General features: G+C 41.2%; 3 protein-coding genes across 7 annotated transcripts; 2 read left to right on the forward strand and 1 right to left on the reverse strand.

Moving 5' to 3' along the window:
* The first annotated feature begins 1,934 nt into the window (after positions 1–1,934).
* Positions 1,935–6,008, forward strand: LOC149501866 (uncharacterized). The gene has a single exon (XM_089732168.1). It carries the CDS (start codon positions 2,112–2,114, stop codon positions 2,619–2,621), a length of 510 nt encoding a protein of 169 aa, XP_089588294.1. The 5' UTR covers positions 1,935–2,111; the 3' UTR covers positions 2,622–6,008.
* Positions 6,009–6,159: 151 nt separating this feature from the next.
* Positions 6,160–8,936, reverse strand: Cht11 (chitinase-3-like protein). The gene has a single exon (XM_028172017.2). The coding sequence runs from the start codon at positions 8,721–8,723 to the stop codon at positions 7,434–7,436; it is 1,290 nt and encodes a 429-aa protein (XP_028027818.2). The 5' UTR covers positions 8,724–8,936; the 3' UTR covers positions 6,160–7,433.
* LOC114241222 (ninein homolog) lies at positions 6,798–17,015 on the forward strand. 5 transcript variants are annotated; one of them, XM_089732156.1, is made up of 6 exons: positions 6,798–7,184; positions 7,255–7,381; positions 9,851–11,320; positions 11,475–11,812; positions 12,146–12,371; positions 12,824–17,015. In XM_089732156.1, the coding sequence occupies exons 2-6, from the start codon at positions 7,331–7,333 to the stop codon at positions 13,076–13,078; spliced, it is 2,340 nt and encodes a 779-aa protein (XP_089588282.1). In that variant the 5' UTR covers positions 6,798–7,184; positions 7,255–7,330; the 3' UTR covers positions 13,079–17,015. The 5 variants fall into 5 exon arrangements, with proteins under 5 accessions (XP_089588282.1, XP_089588281.1, XP_089588280.1 ...); XM_089732155.1 differs by having other exon boundaries at positions 6,798–7,381; XM_089732154.1 differs by lacking the exons at positions 6,798–7,184; positions 7,255–7,381 and having other exon boundaries at positions 9,554–11,320; positions 12,824–13,115; positions 13,924–17,015.
* The last annotated feature ends 56 nt before the right edge of the window (positions 17,016–17,071 follow it).

Genomic DNA, 17,071 nt, shown 5'->3' on the forward strand with positions numbered 1-17,071 from the left:
ATTTCAGCTTACCCTAGCTTGTGTAGGTGAGCTCACGGGGCTCAAACCGGAGAATTGCTAACACCGCCCTAGCAAGAGCAGTGCTTCGCAGAATCTACCACCGGGTCGGAAGCGCGACCCACTGAGAAGATCCGGCGAGAAACTCAGTGGGCTGTGTCTGTGGGTTAGTTCGCTCGTCGGGCCCTTCGTCGCAAGCGACGGGTTCGACGAGGACGGTAACCGGTGCTTGTATTGCCTAAAAGCACCACACTTGCGTGCTATCGGTCATGACATATGGCGCTGAAACGTGGACATTGACCTTAGGTTTGGTCCGCATGTTCAAAGTTGTTCAGCGTGCTATGGAAAGGGGTATGCTCGGAGTTTCTTTGGTGGATCGAGTCAGAAATGAGGAAATCCGTCGAAGAACTAAATTAACCGACATAGCTCTAAAGATTAGCAAGCTGAAGTGGCAATGGGCCGGACATACGTGTCGCAGAACCGATAGTCGATGGAGCAGACGCGTTCTGGATTGGAGACCACGTACCGGTGAGCGCAGCGTTGGGCGTCCTCGTGCCCGGCGGTCCGATGACTTGCGGCGATATGCTGAAAAATATTGAATGAGGAAGGCAGAGTATCGTTCATTGTGGCGAACTATGGGAGAGGCCTACAGATGATGAAATGAGAGTCATAGAAAATAAAGCACTAATTTTATATATAATACTGGTTTACCTACGAAATTGCTATTTAGTATAGAATAAATCATATCCGATCCTGTAGACCAAATGGTAAACAGTCGACGTTGCCCAAAACACGTCATTACGGATCCTCCCGATCCATTAACGGTGCTTTCGGTACCACAAGCACCGGTCACCGTCGTCGTCAAACCCGTCGCTTGCGACGAAGGGCTCAACGAGCGAATTAACCCATATACACAGCCGACTGAGTTTCTCGCCAGATCTTCTCAGTGGGTCGCGTTTCCGATCCGGTGGTAGATTCTGCAAAGCATGGCTCTTGCTAGGCCAGTGTTAGCAACACTCCGGTTTGAGCCCCGTGAGCTCACCTACACGTTAGGGTGAAGCTGAAATAACCTCTCAAGGCTATCAGCATAGGTAGGGGGGAAAAAATAGAATAAAGTTGAGTCCGTTGTTTATAAATAATTTTTATTTCTATCAATCAAAATATGCCCATGGTATCGATGCATCTCTGTCAGCGCAGTCGTAATTTTTCAAGGCCCTTCGTGAAGAAGTCAGATGTACGTAAGCCAAAAAACTCTTCAAAGGTATTGGGCACTGCCTATCGAGTATTGAATTTTTCCTGCCAAGAAGCTGTCCAAACTTTGGAAATAGTAGAAGTCTGTCGGAGCAAGGTCTTATTTTTTTTAGATTTGTGAAATGTACTCTCTAAAAGCCCCGTCTACGAAAATTGATGGATATTTAAATCTGGGCTGGTCTGGTGAGTACGAGGGATGACACAAAACTTCCAACAAAAGCTCTTGTAGCTTAGAGACCGTCTGTTGTGTCGCGTATGAGATCGAGCGATATCGTATAGTGGGGACGTGTGAATAAGAGATAGAATAATCCCATTTGGTAAGAAGCTATATTGAATTATTTCGACACCACCAAAGTGACCATGACTCTTTTATGGATAAGTTATAGTTTAGGGCAATGCCTAGATGCTCAACCAGGTTCTAACAACCATGACTTACGATATCAAAAAGAGTTCATTTTTCGTCGCAAGTGACACTGTGATTCAAAACCCCTTCATTTCTGTGCTGTTAAGCAATATAACGCATAATAATATCATATCGCGTTCGTCGCGCTCGCGATCGTTTGATTCTAAGTAGTGGTAACTGCTAGAAAATATAAAAGCGATATACATTACGTAAGTTTTTTTTTTTTTAATTTACCTTACTCAAACAAAAATAAAATAAAGCTTTCAACATAGCGTAAAACGAATCTTACTTTTTAATGTCAAATCAGTGACACTGTCATGGTGAAGTGACGTCACGGCGGCGACTGTCGTCGCGTTCTCATTTATTTTTATTTCGCAACTTCCAGTAGGTATACCTATGTAATTTTCTCTTTTCCAATCAAAGAAAACGCCAACATTTCACTTAATTACATATCATCGGAATGGATAACCAATACTATTACAAGTTAATGGCGAGTTATTTATCGAAACGAAACTGTGACGAGTCATTCATGAGGTACTTTTTTGGAAAGAATGCCTTGAAGAAGACACCCGAAGAGTTGGAACGGGCTGATGAAAGGAAGAGACGACTACAGCGGGAGCGGTCACGGAGGTACCGAGCGCTAAAGAACGCGCGACGACAAAACGAGAACGGCAGTCGGGACAGCAATGACGGAGATTCTTCGCGATCGAAGTCTCGCACGCTGCTACTCGAAGAGGAGTTCAGCGACGGCGACGAGCCACCCACTTTGTGCGATCTTAACTACGAAGATAAATGGCGTGAATCCTCCGACTGTGCTTCAGACGACAACTCTGCGCAGTCGGCTGCAGAACTAAAGGACTCGGCGAATGGCAACGAGTCGCTCACTCTGCGTGAGTTCCTTTCTTCACCGAATGCGGAGCTGGACTATCCTACAGTGCACAGTCTCATGTTCCACTGGTTGCAAACGTAACATCTGAATGTCACTACGATCTCACTACAGGTACTGTTTCGGTATTGTTTGATTAATAATTCTAAATTACAATTACCTGTAATTGAATCTCTGAAGTGAGCACATGACTGAGCGTGGTAGTGTAACACATATCATAAATGTTGCTGCTTAAATTCAAATCACATCATGACAGAACCGTCCTTAATAATTTTTACTTATAGTTAGGTTGTAATTTTGGTTGAAGTGTCAGGCTGGTTTTGTGTATGTTCTGTTTTTATGAAATTTAAAAATTTAATTTCACAACAATTATAAAATAATTGTCACATACAATGGCTAAAAGTGGTTCATACCATCAGCGGTTCATAATAATATGTATAGCATACTATGTGTTTGATAAGTACACATCTTAAGTGAAAACCAACATGTACCAGAACAATTAATTATTCTGTGTGAATTATTGTACTGAACCCTTCTAAAGTATAATGTCAATGTTTTATTACCTACAGTAAAGAGCGTAACCTACAGCCTGATTACTTCTAGTTGATAGAATATTCCAATAGACAATAAGATGTTAAGTTGCCATATCCTAATATTTAGATACTCAACTATTATAATTATAATATATATATATGCATATAGAAATGTATAAAGTATTATATACCTAGTTTGTGATACGAATGAATTTACTTTTGTGTGAATATACAACATAGATATAGCAAGTTTAGAGTAAGAACTAAAATTTAATATCAAGATTAAAAAAGGAGAAAAATCTGTTTTTCAATGTGGAAGCGTGCTTCACATAGCTCAGAACAATTTAGTTATTAATGTTTCCATTATTGAGTTGACATTATTAAGGACATGGATCATATTTGCAATTAATACTATGATGACTTTAGTTTATAATTTATTAATAACAATATTTCGAGTGTTTATCTCTTGAGCAAAGCACATGATGCCTTCTATTATGAGAGTAAACAATAACAACATTTCTTAAGTTGTTGACTGTGGCTTCACTTCAACTTACAATCTGCTGCTTGAACTAGAGTCAGAATATTTGGTTAAATAAAGATTTTAACATTCTACTTAAGTAAATAAGTCTACTTTGGGCATTTTCATAAATAAGCTATGTGTGGAATGCATCCACTTTATAAACAAAGTAATTTCATTATGATACTGACATTCCAAAATTTGGTTTCTCTTACGAGTTTTTTTGTATTTTTTTATTATACCCATAAGTGTTTCCACAAAGTTTTTCTTTTTATATAGAAATTATGTGGATTAATGTAAAACAATGGCATGATATATTTGAGTATACCATCTTTGTTCTATGAAAGAGTGCATATTGAAAAACTAAAACCCAATAATAAAATTAAACATTGTGTGTACATCAGTACTATCGGTACTCACAAATATTTAAAGACTAAACTATAATATTGTGCATTTATTATAATTGTTCTCCAATTGTATGCTCTCTTGAGTTTGTCTAATGTAGTTATTACTTTCGTATGTATGGAGGATAACAAACTTAAAACCTTGTCATCAGTGCTCCATAGAGTCATCTCATCTATACTCGCATTTTGTTAGACTGACTGACAAAGTAAATTTTGTAGGTGTGCAGACTAGAAGACCCACCCAAAATTTTGCAACAGACAGTCTAGTACTCGGAGATCTCGAGGCAGAGCCAAGAGATTTTCTAGTACGTCACTCATGTAGTCTAAGGCTATCAGCCTAGTACAAATAAGTTGGGTCTGTGTTAAATTCATTTAATTATATAGTTGGTTGTACCAATATCCTTACATAATAAACATTTGCCATTCCTAGCTACAGCGACGCTACGAAACAATAAAATTGATTAAACGGGCCAGGTCCCAAGATCAACCCACATGACACCCCGCCACCATGACCACATAACTTCATGGCGTCAATATTCGAGATGTAAATATATCTACTCTTAATTTTGGATATAATGTCTTGTGCCTTTTCATGTTGATAATTTGCTTTTATTTTCGTCTATAATTTTACCTAATTGTATTTTTTAGGAGTAGTGATTAGTTTTAACTAGCAACTATGCTTCCTTTATTCGAACATGTTTCGCTCAGATGTTAGTAAATTTTAAATTATAACTAATATATTTGATTAGTGGAATTTTTTGGTAATCAAAATCTAAAAACGTGAACAAGACGTACATTTATGATCCCTTTTTATAATGTTACATATTATATTATTATTAATTTATATTTTTTAATGTGGATAGGATGTAAGGCTCTCCTGAAACTGAAACCGTACGGAGCGGTTCTGTACACCCTACAATATGGGTACAATGTGACAAGAAATGTAACTAATAAATAGTGCCTATAGGCGGTGTAGATATTGTAAGCAAACGTTATCAGAGCACCGCAGCCATAATTAGTTTTTAGTTAAATGATAGCACTTATTGAAGTTGGTGCACTAATTTAAGAAATAGTCTACAAAAGAGCAAGCAAATTCATGTAATGTAACAACAATTAAAGCCGTTGATATCGACTTAGTTCAGAACGATACGGAACAAAATTAAATATCTTGCCGTACCTACCCGCATTGTCATACGTCAGTGAAGTCGGTATGTGTGCGTTGGGGCAATGGACCGTAACAATATAGCAGATAGTTAATAATTGTTAGAATTGAAAAGAAGACTGGTGTCCGGCGGCCGGCCATTTTAGATTTAGTACAGATAATTCTAATTTGGAGCCGGATAACCGTGCGTGACTTGTTCACTTATTATTTTCCGCTGATATTTTTATACGTGCCCTTAGATTAACACATTTCTGTTTAATTGCGTAGATTTAGGATGAATATTAATAACCAAACATTTTTCACACGGCGAAAACCTAAGTCATATATTTTAAATCCTGCTCGCCGAAGAACTTACATTTGCATTTTGAAATCTGATTGACACATTAGTGTCATCATGTCCGATCTGTGTGCAGATAAAGGATTTGTTACGGTCCCTCCCACACCGGCGTACACCGTCTGCTGCACTGCATTCATAGGCTACACAAGTAAATAACATTTATAAGTCCTTGCAAACGTAGTTCCACTTGCCTATTGGTTGGTGCTTATTAGTGTTTGTACTTATAGTTCATATATTTAGTATTAATGTTGGCAGCTGAAAAGGCATAAAACGATAGCAAGAATAATAATTAAATATGATGGTACCCAAAACTGTACAAATGGGTTAAAATGATTGAGGAGGATGCGTGTTCGGAACTGTTGGAAGGAACGTCGTCGAATGTCGACATGCGACGGTGCCGGCGGTATCAGAGCACGCGTCCTCTGCCGCGAGATGCCTTTTATGATCGGTCTAGTGTAGTCTAATGCATAGGTACTATAAAGTAGTGCCATATTAAAGAGCTTCCTGTCTATTTTTAATACATCTTTTATTTGCGTCTGAGCGCCCGAGTGAGCACCGCACCGGTCGGACCGGTTTCCTTCCCACTACCTTCACGTGCTCCGTGCAACTATAAATATGTACTTGATAATATAATTTACTGCAGCTTTAGTTTTCTATAGAACAAACAGGTTTATAGAATATTAATTATTTTTATTCATTTATTACAAAATAACATTATTTAGACATCTGTAACTTAAATAAACATATTTAATATGGTAGAAATCGGATCTTAAAAATAAATTTATTTGAGAGCTAAGCCTCGACTAGATCTTTGCACACACAGTCGTTAGTCGCCTACGAGTTCCGCTTTAGCCTCTAAAATGGAATGTCCAATGTCGAATGCTGTTTTCACAACATCCATAGTTTCGGCAGGTGGTGCAGCATTTATAAGCTCATTTACAACACTGTCATTGTTATAGGTATATTAAATCTAATGTTGTAATTATTATTTGTACTCCTCTTCAGATTAACCTTATGGCAATTATATTCAGCCTTCAGAATGATAAGACTACTAGATGCATCGACATAGTGAACAAAAAAGGCTGCTTGCCCTTGCTTGATTTAGATAACACCTATACAGTTGATAGTCATGTTTATGAAAACAAAAGAGATAACGATTGGTCAAACTGATCTTGGAAATAGCGATCGCCTAAAATGAAACAAACTTATAAGAGTTCGTGCGGAAGAACCGCGAATGTTAGTTCACATTATGATACTAGTCAGGTCTCTTGACAAATTAACAGACGTTGTAACAGTATTGTAAAGCCCAAAACCGATTAAGACACAATGTAGACAGCGCAAATCGAGAGTCGACATAAAGAAAGCTATAGGTCTCACTAAGGACAGTTCACACAGATCGACAACAGTTCGGTTAGAAAACAATCGTGTCTGACTATTTACATCTTTTATTAGTTGCTCGACAAATCGTTCTGACGGACGCACTAGTGTATTGTTCATAATACGTTATAACTGCCCACATGTACGTCACGCCCAGCGATTATTATGGCGAGCGCCTCAATAATTTATCTTATTATATCATATTTGGCCTGAAGGCAATCAACTCTCCCACACATTGTCGGCAAACTAGAATAAATGTGATTTAACGGCATAAAACAGTGCCCAGTGGAGCGTATATCTCCGGATAGGGGGTAGAGGTATGAAACAGTAAGACAACATTCTTACTTTTTTAGAACGGTAAAAGTTAATTAATATTGTCTAATGAAGGCGCGTGTGTTCTGTTTGGACGAGCACGAGCCGGCGCGGGCGACTTCGCGCACTGTACGCGAGTACTACAGCAGCAATGACATCCCGCACCATGTATAAAATCACCTATGTCACCAAGAGGCAACAGGTACACTATTTTCTTATCAACACTTACTTTATTAGACTTGGGCCGCCCCTGCTTAGACAAGTATAACATCTTGTGTGCTTTTGGTTATGAGAGTGTCCCTAATTGATTGAACAAGAGGGAACAGTATGGTGTTATTTGTTTTACTAGTACATTTTCCTTCATAGTCATCAGCATTTAATGAATACACCATAGCACCTCGTAGTCTATTGTCTTTTATATATTTTGCCTTCTCCATGACACTGTGAGCTGAGTCAAATGAGGTCCATTCTTTCTGTTTATATAAGTAAGGCACTTTTGCGTGATCATCAAATATCACTCTAACATTACTGTTGGCTACAAATAAGCAAACATCTGGGTAATTAACAAAGCCTAGTGAACCTAGAGATCCGTAGCCTGAAGCTGGACTGCCAATATTTGGGTTGTCTGCATTCACTAGAGTAAATGAATGTCCATATGTTGGTATTCCAACAACTATCTTATCTCGATCCAATCCTTTATTTAAATACATGTTGACTGTGTAATTAACATTAAGTGTGCCCATGTACAAACTTTCCGAGGGTCTTGAGAATAATGGGGAGTTGAAGCCAGTGAATGGAGTGTATTTAGTATAATAGTGGTAGTCATATGTCATGATGTTAACATAGTCTACGTAATTATTAATCTGCTGCACATCGTAAGAAACATCAACTATTGCCTCTGGAGCAGCAACAGCTACAGTCAGCAGGTAATCTCGCTTTTCCCTCAAATATTCCATTCTGATTTCACGCAGTAACTGGGAGAAGTGTTGCCTCTCGCGACTTCCTTTCATTTTATAAAGCTTGTGCACTTCTGGAAACTCCCAGTCTAAATCTATTCCATCTAATTTGTAATTTCTTAGAATAGTTTTGATTGATTTGATAAAAACTTTCCTAGAAGCATGATTGGCAACCATATCTCTAAAACCAGAAGCTTCTCCAGCACCTCCCACTGAAATCAATACTTTAAGGGCAGGATTTTCCTGTTTGAGTTTGCACACTTCAGTTATAGTTTGGTATTGATATTCATCTAGATGTATCTTTTTGTCGATGACTCTTGCAAATGCAACATTGATGTGTGTGCACAGGTGAGGGTCAATACTGGCTGGCAATAGTTGTTTGCCATCATTATCAGGTGTGTTGTAATAACAAGACACTACTGTATTACTTTTGATGTCTGATGTGACTGGGATGAAGAACACATTATCCTGACTTTTGGAATGCAGCTGACCACTAAATACCAGAGTTAGCATTGACATGTATACAGCAGTTCCAAGGACTATGAAAAGGCTCGCTTTCGTCAGAATTCCATCGTAATCTAAACGCATCGCTATATTCGTCTTGTTGCAACTAATAAATTGTAAAGTCTATTTAGATGTTATCAGCTGTTCATAGTACATGGGATATGTTACACTCACAATAATTAACAGTATCTAATATTGTATTGATGAGATCATAGGATCATAGGTTTGTCATTTTCAATTTTGTTTTCGGAATGTCAATACACAATATATAGTAGCAATATGGTAGGTACCTACCCATAGATTATACACAAATATATTTTACCTACCTACCTACCTACCAAATTACCTGCATTCTTTGATTCTATGACTTTTGACAGCACTCACTTTTTGTTGAGCTATTCTACTTCAATACGCAAAAGAACCAAGCCTGAAAATCTTAAATTGTTTTTGCATTTGTTAATGGAAGGAGTGCCCTTTTGGCGAAAAATGAAATGAAATAGTGAAAATTTTCTAGATTTCATTAGTATTATCTGAGAAACCAATTCCATCAACTTTGTTCAATTTCTCTACGATTGTATTCATTTTAAAACACTAATGCTTAAAAAAAGGAGGACCTTAAGTAACTCGTTTAAGGTGTTTTATTTTGTGTAACTAATGGTTTAAATGTCTCATAATAGTGGTTTATAAATCGTCTGTGGAAAAATAAAACAAAAGTCTCTGGTAGCTATGGTATTGTCTTATTTCACTTCATTACTACATTCAATCAATTTAATTTCACAACTCCTTATCACTTTTCAAATAAGGACATGACTTCGGCTTAGGTTTCAAAAAATTTGGCACTATAAGGTAGTTTCTTATGCCCATCCAAATAAGTAAATAAAATTGAAAAAATTGCAGACAGATAACAATTTCATGACAAATGACAATCCGATTAGGATATGTGATATGAGATTTTTATTCTAGATGAATTATTAAGAATGTGAACAAACAAATAATAACATAAAACAATTCCACTATGTAATACAACAAATTGAGTTGAGAGTTGAGACTTATAATACCTTCTCTTTCTTTACAACGGAACGTCAACCATGGAAGAATCTACGATGAACCATTACGAGAAACAGCTGTACACGGTGTTCAAAACATTCGACGTAGATAATAAGGAAGCTCTTGACAAAAATTCCGTTCACGCCCTCTGTGACTCCTTACAGCTCGATGGTCGTGGCGTTGAACTCGTCGAGACGCTCTTCGGTCGGCCCTCCGACAGAGTCACCTTCACGCAGTTCCGTAACGGGCTCCTTTCCGTACTCGACACCGACAGATCTGATCCTTCGGTTGAGCCATCGACTTCAGACGACGCCGACTTAGAACTGGCTCCAAGGTACGTTTTCGGTTCCAAAAAATATGGTCGCCGTTCTCGTCCACCTCGTCCTCTTGAGACTACCTCGACCCCTCGGGCGTCCTCTGCTTCCCGTCTTGATAGCGACCACCGTCGTGCCCGCCATCGTCCTGTATGTAGGCGTAGCTCTTCAGCTATGGAATCACGGGACTTTGAGTCTGATGATGACTACAAACCTTCAGCAGAACTTGATCCTGGTCGTCAGATCGATCGCTCCGAAGCTTTAGCACTGTGTCAAGGTTTGAATATGGAAGGAGTTGACCGTCTCATTGAACACATTTTTACTCAAAGTACTGGTACTGAAATGACTGTCGCAGAATTTTTTAGAAGACTGGATTCAGAACTTGCCACAACAATTCGAGAAGTACGAGAACGTAGTAATACCAATCCCAGAACTGGATCCTCTGAAAGCATTGAGGAGACTAGACTATCAGCTGACAATATTATTGAGGCGTGGGAGAATGCAGGGGTGCCGCGTCCACGAGCCCTGCTTGCTGAGTTAGGATTTAAGGAAAATGCAGTGAACTCAGTTGGCTTGGAAAACATTCTTGATGAAGAACTGCGCACACTGAGCAGTCCTGTTGATGAAAGATCACTACTACTCAATGCAGCTCTTGCAATTGCACGACTACAGGCTAAACTATTACGTGAGCGTGCCGACGCAACTGCTGCTGAACGTGACAAACTACGAGCAGATGTGGCTGATGCTAATGCGAGAGCTCGCCTTCTTGCTCAAGAAATTGATGAAAACCATGCTCGACTTGAAGCTGAATTAAAGTCTAATTTAAAACGGGCAGAAGCACGTCATGCTGAAGCAGTGCGTGGAGCGTCAGCCGAAGCTGCTGCAGAGAGAGAGCGCACTGCTGTCTTATCATCGCGATTGCAAGAAGAGATTAAGCGACGCATCGAAGCTGAAACACGATTAAAAGTAGAATCAGAAGAATTGAAATCGCGGCTTGAGGACACAGAAGTGCGACTTCATAGATCTGAAGAACGTGTTGCGGAAGTCGAGCGCGAGAGAACTCGTCTCGAAGCTGAGGTACTCGTAGCAGATAGGGCAAGTGCAGGGCGAAGCCCTCTGTCCGCAGAGCAGGGATCAGCTGGCGAAATCGAGACGCATATAGAACGACTACAGCTCGAGAACCTACGGTTGCGCGACCGCATCGACGAACTGTGTGCAGCATTGGAGGTACAGGGTCGCGAGACAGTATCCACTGTCGTCACGGGGGTCGATGATCTCTCTGCTGAGCTGGGTTCACTGTTATATCCGAATCGTGCTGAGGTGATCATAGTTTTGTATACCATTATTCACATTTCATTATACTAGCACAGCTATAGGCACATAGCACAATATTAACAAATTGCTTATACATAATTGGTTCTGAAGTATTTTAACTACTATTTACTTCTTCTCAGAATTCAAAATGCATTTCCAGGAATGTGATTCTTCACCAACAAGCTTGGATCAAAAAGTGCTCAGTCATGTTGAAGCAGTTGTTAAATTACGTGATCTGCTGGATAGTTTGCGAAAGTTGTCGGCGAGCCAGAGCACTTGTGAAGTTTGTTCAAACATTCTGGATACTATAGAAACCCTGAAAGAGAAGATCCAGGAGTTAACAGAGGCTGTGGTTATGGCAGGGCCGGAGCGATCAAATACTTGTGAAGGCAGTACTCAAACAGAACAAGAGGAAGACTCTGTTCAGCTGACGATGGAACTGGCTGATACTCTGCAGCAACATGAGGAGGAGAGAAACAGACTTGAAGCTCTAGTCAAGTAACTTGGATTTGGTTAAATAATTGTAACATGTTCAATAATCTGTCTTAACACTGTCAACATGTTCACTGTTGACTGCCTCGAGCCATCTGTCGACACTGTCCACTGTGAGGTAGAATTATTGCAGTGTCTATTACATCAGGTGAATTGTTACCCTACCTTTTAAATAGAACGAGTAAATGTTATTTGTTCCAAATAATTAACAGAACTTGTAGATAGAAAGTGGGAATTTAATATTAAAAATATCGAAAAACTGGCCATACCAAAATTGCATAAAATTTGGTTTACTAAGTAAAAGCTTGAATTTGAATTGAAGTACTGTATCAATTTCAGAGATTTAGAAAGTAGCCTGGAGCAGATGAAAGCCGAGTACGACAAGTGCGAGGAGTACTGGGCCGGCAAGGTGGAGGAGGAGCGGCGGCTGCACGGCGACGAGCAGCGCGCGGCCGACCAGCGCCTCGCGGACCTGGCGGCCAGGGTCCACGACTACGAGCGACAGTTCGCGCTGCCGCCCATCGACGAGCGGCCCAAGCTCGAGGCGCAGGTCAACGACCTGCAGGTACTCACGCATCATCACGACCGATCTAGATCCGAACCGATACTCGTCGAAAGCTGAATACAGAAAGTAAATAACGATATTTAATTTGAACATCGATTGTCGAAGTTCCACAATAGTATTTTGGCATAATGAAACGCAAACGAGACCGTTTCATTGAAGCACTGAGGTCCTTCGCCCACTTATGGTCCAGAACACACGCAGGTATTGCAATACCTACAGCAACCCAAGGGCTCCTTCAGCAAGTCACAGGACAGGACCACTGTCAACTCAGAGTTACGAGTGCACTAATGTAATGAGTGTTCACACCGGGTGACTCTCCTTTAACGGTGCTTTTAGGCACCACAAGCACCGGTCACCGTCCTCGTCGAACCCTGTGGTTAATGTCTAAACTTCTGTGGTTAATGAATATTGAAAAAACAAATTTCTGTTCCCTAATCGATCGCCCCTCGCAGGAGGAGTTCGCGCGCTACCGCCGCGACAAGGAGGCCGAGCTGGCGCGGCTGCGGGGCGAGGGCGCAGGGGCGGGGGGCGGGGCGGGCGGCGCGGGGGGCGGTGCGGGGGGCGCGGGGCGGCGGGAGCTGCGGGCGCGGGCGGCGCGCGCCGAGGCGGCAGTGCGGCGGCTGCAGGCGCGGCTGGCGGCCGCGGACGTGCTGGTGCGGGACCTGTACGTGGAGAACTGCCAGCTGGCCAGCCGGGACCGGCTCTGACCCCGTCCGGGGCCGTGTCCTCGAACTAATCGTTTCGGTAAATTCGCATTTAATGCATTTTGTAGTTACTCCGCATTAGGAGCGAGGGAGGCTCACGTCCGCCCTGTACATAAAATATTTAAATGATAATTAATGTATTAGCACGTAACCGCAAGTTCCTCAATCATATCATTTAGCTAACCCGTGAGTGTCGGCAACTTAATATGCTCATTACGAATTGATATAATCACAATCTCATGTCGGCCGGGGCCGCTCGTGCTTGTGTTTATTAATGCTCTGAACCACGCATCGGCGTGTCGAAGTGTCCGTCGGGCCGCGGTGTGCCCACGCCACTCATTGCTTCACTGGATGGACGAGCTTCCGGCCCGTTTACGGCTTAGTGCGCACCGGGGCTCACAGAGATCACCGCGTGGATGTCACTGGCCACAGCCCTCACAGTCGCGGGCTGCGTGACTGCTTCGCTGCAAGAGTCGACAGGGAAGTGGTACCTACCCGCGCGGGCTCACAAAACATTTTCTGCTTATATAATTCAACGTAAAAGTGTCATCACGTTCTTATTCACCAAGTGCCTTCTGTGCTGTATCACTTACTGTATACTACTTATAATAAGATATATGCCTTGCGCAAGTTTCCAGTAATTCATATAAGTACCGCAAAGTTCTTAAGAACCTTAAGCGGATCCTAGACTCTAGATCTGATTTTGCTTAGTTTGCACTAAACTACAGAACAAAACTGTCGCTAAATAAATATACCCGTTACTTAGTATTTGTCGAAAACGAAAAAATATAATCCGTTTATAAGAAAACCGCTCGCTCGAATCTGGGTCCTTACTCTCCATTATATAGAATCTTCCGGCACCGCACCGACGTGTGCCCGGCCCCCATAGTCCCCCCCGCGCTGGGAGGCGGCCCCCCGCTGGAGCGGACGAGCGCCTCCGTGGCCAGACCCCAGGAATTCTTCCGGCGGCGAAGGCCTCTCCCGCGGAAGAAAATCGTTCAGACCTGCGTACGTCCTCCCCCTGCCACGACCACAGTGTCCGCGTAGCCAATAACGCCCAGGCATTATCATAGCCCGGTACAGGAAATTCATTTGCACATTGTCATAAAGCTCATCACTCAATGAGCCTTGAAGTCAATGAACATGTGATGAGGGCTAATATATTTTCAAAGATCTGCCTCTGGGAGAAGATTACTGGTGGTAGGACCTCTTGGGAGTCCGCGCGGGTAGGTACCACCACCCCGCCTATTTCTGCCGTGAAGCAGTAATGCGTTTCGGTTTGAAGGGTGGGGCAGCCGTTGTAACTGCATATACTAAGACCTTAGAACTTATATCTCAAGCGGGGTGGCGCATTTAGGTTGTAAATTTCTATGGGCTCCAGTAACCACTTAACACCAGGTGGGCTATGAGCTTGTCCACTCATAAAAATATTTGAGTTAAAACCCACACTGATACTCTCCCAAGCAGGATTCTATATATGACTTTGCTGAAAAGCACATTGGTAAGAACCAGGTGCTGAAATTCTTACTAGAAATCAGCTCTAGCATTTTTTTATAAATTCCCCATGGATATCGTCAATTTAATTGGAAAAACTTAAAGTACACACACATTAAAGTACACACCACCCCGGTCGGACCTGACTATTTATAAACGACCCTGACTTCTCAAGGGTGCTTTAAAATTAATTAAGTGATTTATTATATTAATTATCCTGCACTCAGCGCGGCTCAGTGTCTCGCCCTCCCCGCCGCCCCCCCCCCCCCCCCCCCCGGCCCCGCGCGTGACGCCACACATCGGTGCAGTAACTCGTAAGGGCGCGATGTGTGTCTCTTTTAAGTCTCCTGTAAGCAGTATTATGATTGTCAGAAGTTTCTCTGCAATATTCCTGAAGCTGGCGTCATTAAATCAATTGAAATATGATTAGTCATTGTCGCTGTAGACAAATTCCATACCCCGGGATCGTACTCGATAGGTAAACCGCCAGGCAATATCAGCAAGTTTACCATCAATTGTGCGTCCAATATCTTGCAGCTGGTTAACTGACTCAGTGACATTATCTACACAGTCGTTGATTGAGCTGCTGTACAATATTGGATACTATCCAGTTTTCGGGTTTATTTACCTATGAAATTACTATTCAGATACAATAAAGTTGAGTTCATTTTTGTAAATAGTTTTTAATTCTATCTATCAAAACATGCAACCATAGTATCGATGCATCTCGGCCTGCACAGTCGTAATTTTTCAATGTTCTTGTGGAAGAAGTCAGGTGTGCGGGAACCAACAAACTCTTCAAAGGTATTGTGCCTTGCCTCTCGATTATTGAATTTTTTCCCAGCCAGGGAACCAATAACATCGTTAGTGTCCTGTGGCCGCTCGTTGTCGTCACGCGATGCTCCGCGTGTCCTGGCTTACGAAATAGATTCAATTACGATTAAAACGTAACACTAATCAATAAGCAAATGTATAACATCAAATATGAAAATAAATTCCACGTTTTATACTAAAATCATTTGCATTTATAAGTCTTAGATACAATACAAGCATAGATGTACAATCGCACACGGACAGCACGCGCCGCCCCGCCCCGCCCCGCCCCGCGCGAGACACGAGCGGTCACAGGCGACGCTCGTTGGAGCTTCTATATACTTTTATTTTATTAAATGTATACAACAAAGAAATGTGTGTATTGTACATAATTTAATAATTTTATTTCACAAACAAAACGTAGGTATTGTATAATATAATAACGCAATTAGATACAATTAAGATCAATATTCGTGTGAGTATCGGGACCATAATGTATCAATTAAGTTTATTTTTATTTCGTAAATGAATTGTAAATGTGAAAAATTAAGTAAACATTTAGCGTAAATAAGGATTTTGACAAGTTTTTTTCTTGAAAGACAGTTTAGTAAGACTTGATTAAACATGTGTTTAATTAATATGATATATCCAGTCGTCACTAGCCGCAGTTGCAACGACTTGAATACTGATATACACGGCCATGTACGCCAATCATGTTGTTATAATCATAAGATGCACTCTCAACATTTGGATCCTACAAATGATGTACTTACGATGCTTATTTTAAATAATCATTCCTACAATATTTCTGTCGCAAAAATGGCAGTCTAGCTGTAAATATGTATATTGACTAATTCTAAAGGATCACTGTGGCGCCGCGCGAGCCCGCGGCCGTTGGGCCCCGGGACCGCGCCGACACGTGCAACACGTGTACCATCTCAACACTGCCCAGGCATAGTTACAATGTTTTAGCTTTTATCCGAAGCTGAAAACAGAATCGTGTATGTGATACTATTCTCGGTTTTGAGAATGATTGCAGTCCACCCCCAAGGTTCCTCAGGACCCCCTGCCGTGCGACTGTGCAGGGAGACAGGGGGTTGACTGATGCTACGTGGTTAAATGTAGTGATATAACTATAACAGAAACATGACTCAAAGAGCGCGTGAATAAATATCCCCCTCCCTCCTCCCCCCGCCCCCTATACTGCTTATCACCGCTATACAATTAGAAAGACCAGCTCATAATTTTAGTTCTTCGGTCCGGAAATGTTCCATTGAAAGTGTAGGTATTTGTTTATACTCGTGTTACAAATATTGTATCTCTCATCAGCGGGCGACCTGGACGCCACGCCGGGTGTCCCTAAACTGGACCCGCTGTGGTCCAGATAGTCTTTATTAGCTGAATTATTATTGAAAACGACGTATATGTGACAATTTCGATCCCTTCCTTCATTAAATAATTTCAAATATTTTATTTAAAAATTTTAAGCGAAAGGAAAATATATTTTAGTTGTATTCAGTTTCAAAATACATTAATTTTTTAAATTTGACTTTTTAAATATCTTTCATATATCAATCACTCATAAATTTCTCTGATGCATTAATAAATTGATCTATTAAAAGTGTTGACTAAAGTTTGTTTCATTACATGTTCATTCCTTGGCGCACAATGTGTCGCTGTGAGTCCCGA

Source organism: Bombyx mandarina, chromosome 12 (assembly GCF_030267445.1).
Source record: "Bombyx mandarina strain Sakado chromosome 12, ASM3026744v2".
NCBI classification, from domain to species: Eukaryota; Metazoa; Arthropoda; class Insecta; order Lepidoptera; family Bombycidae; genus Bombyx; species Bombyx mandarina.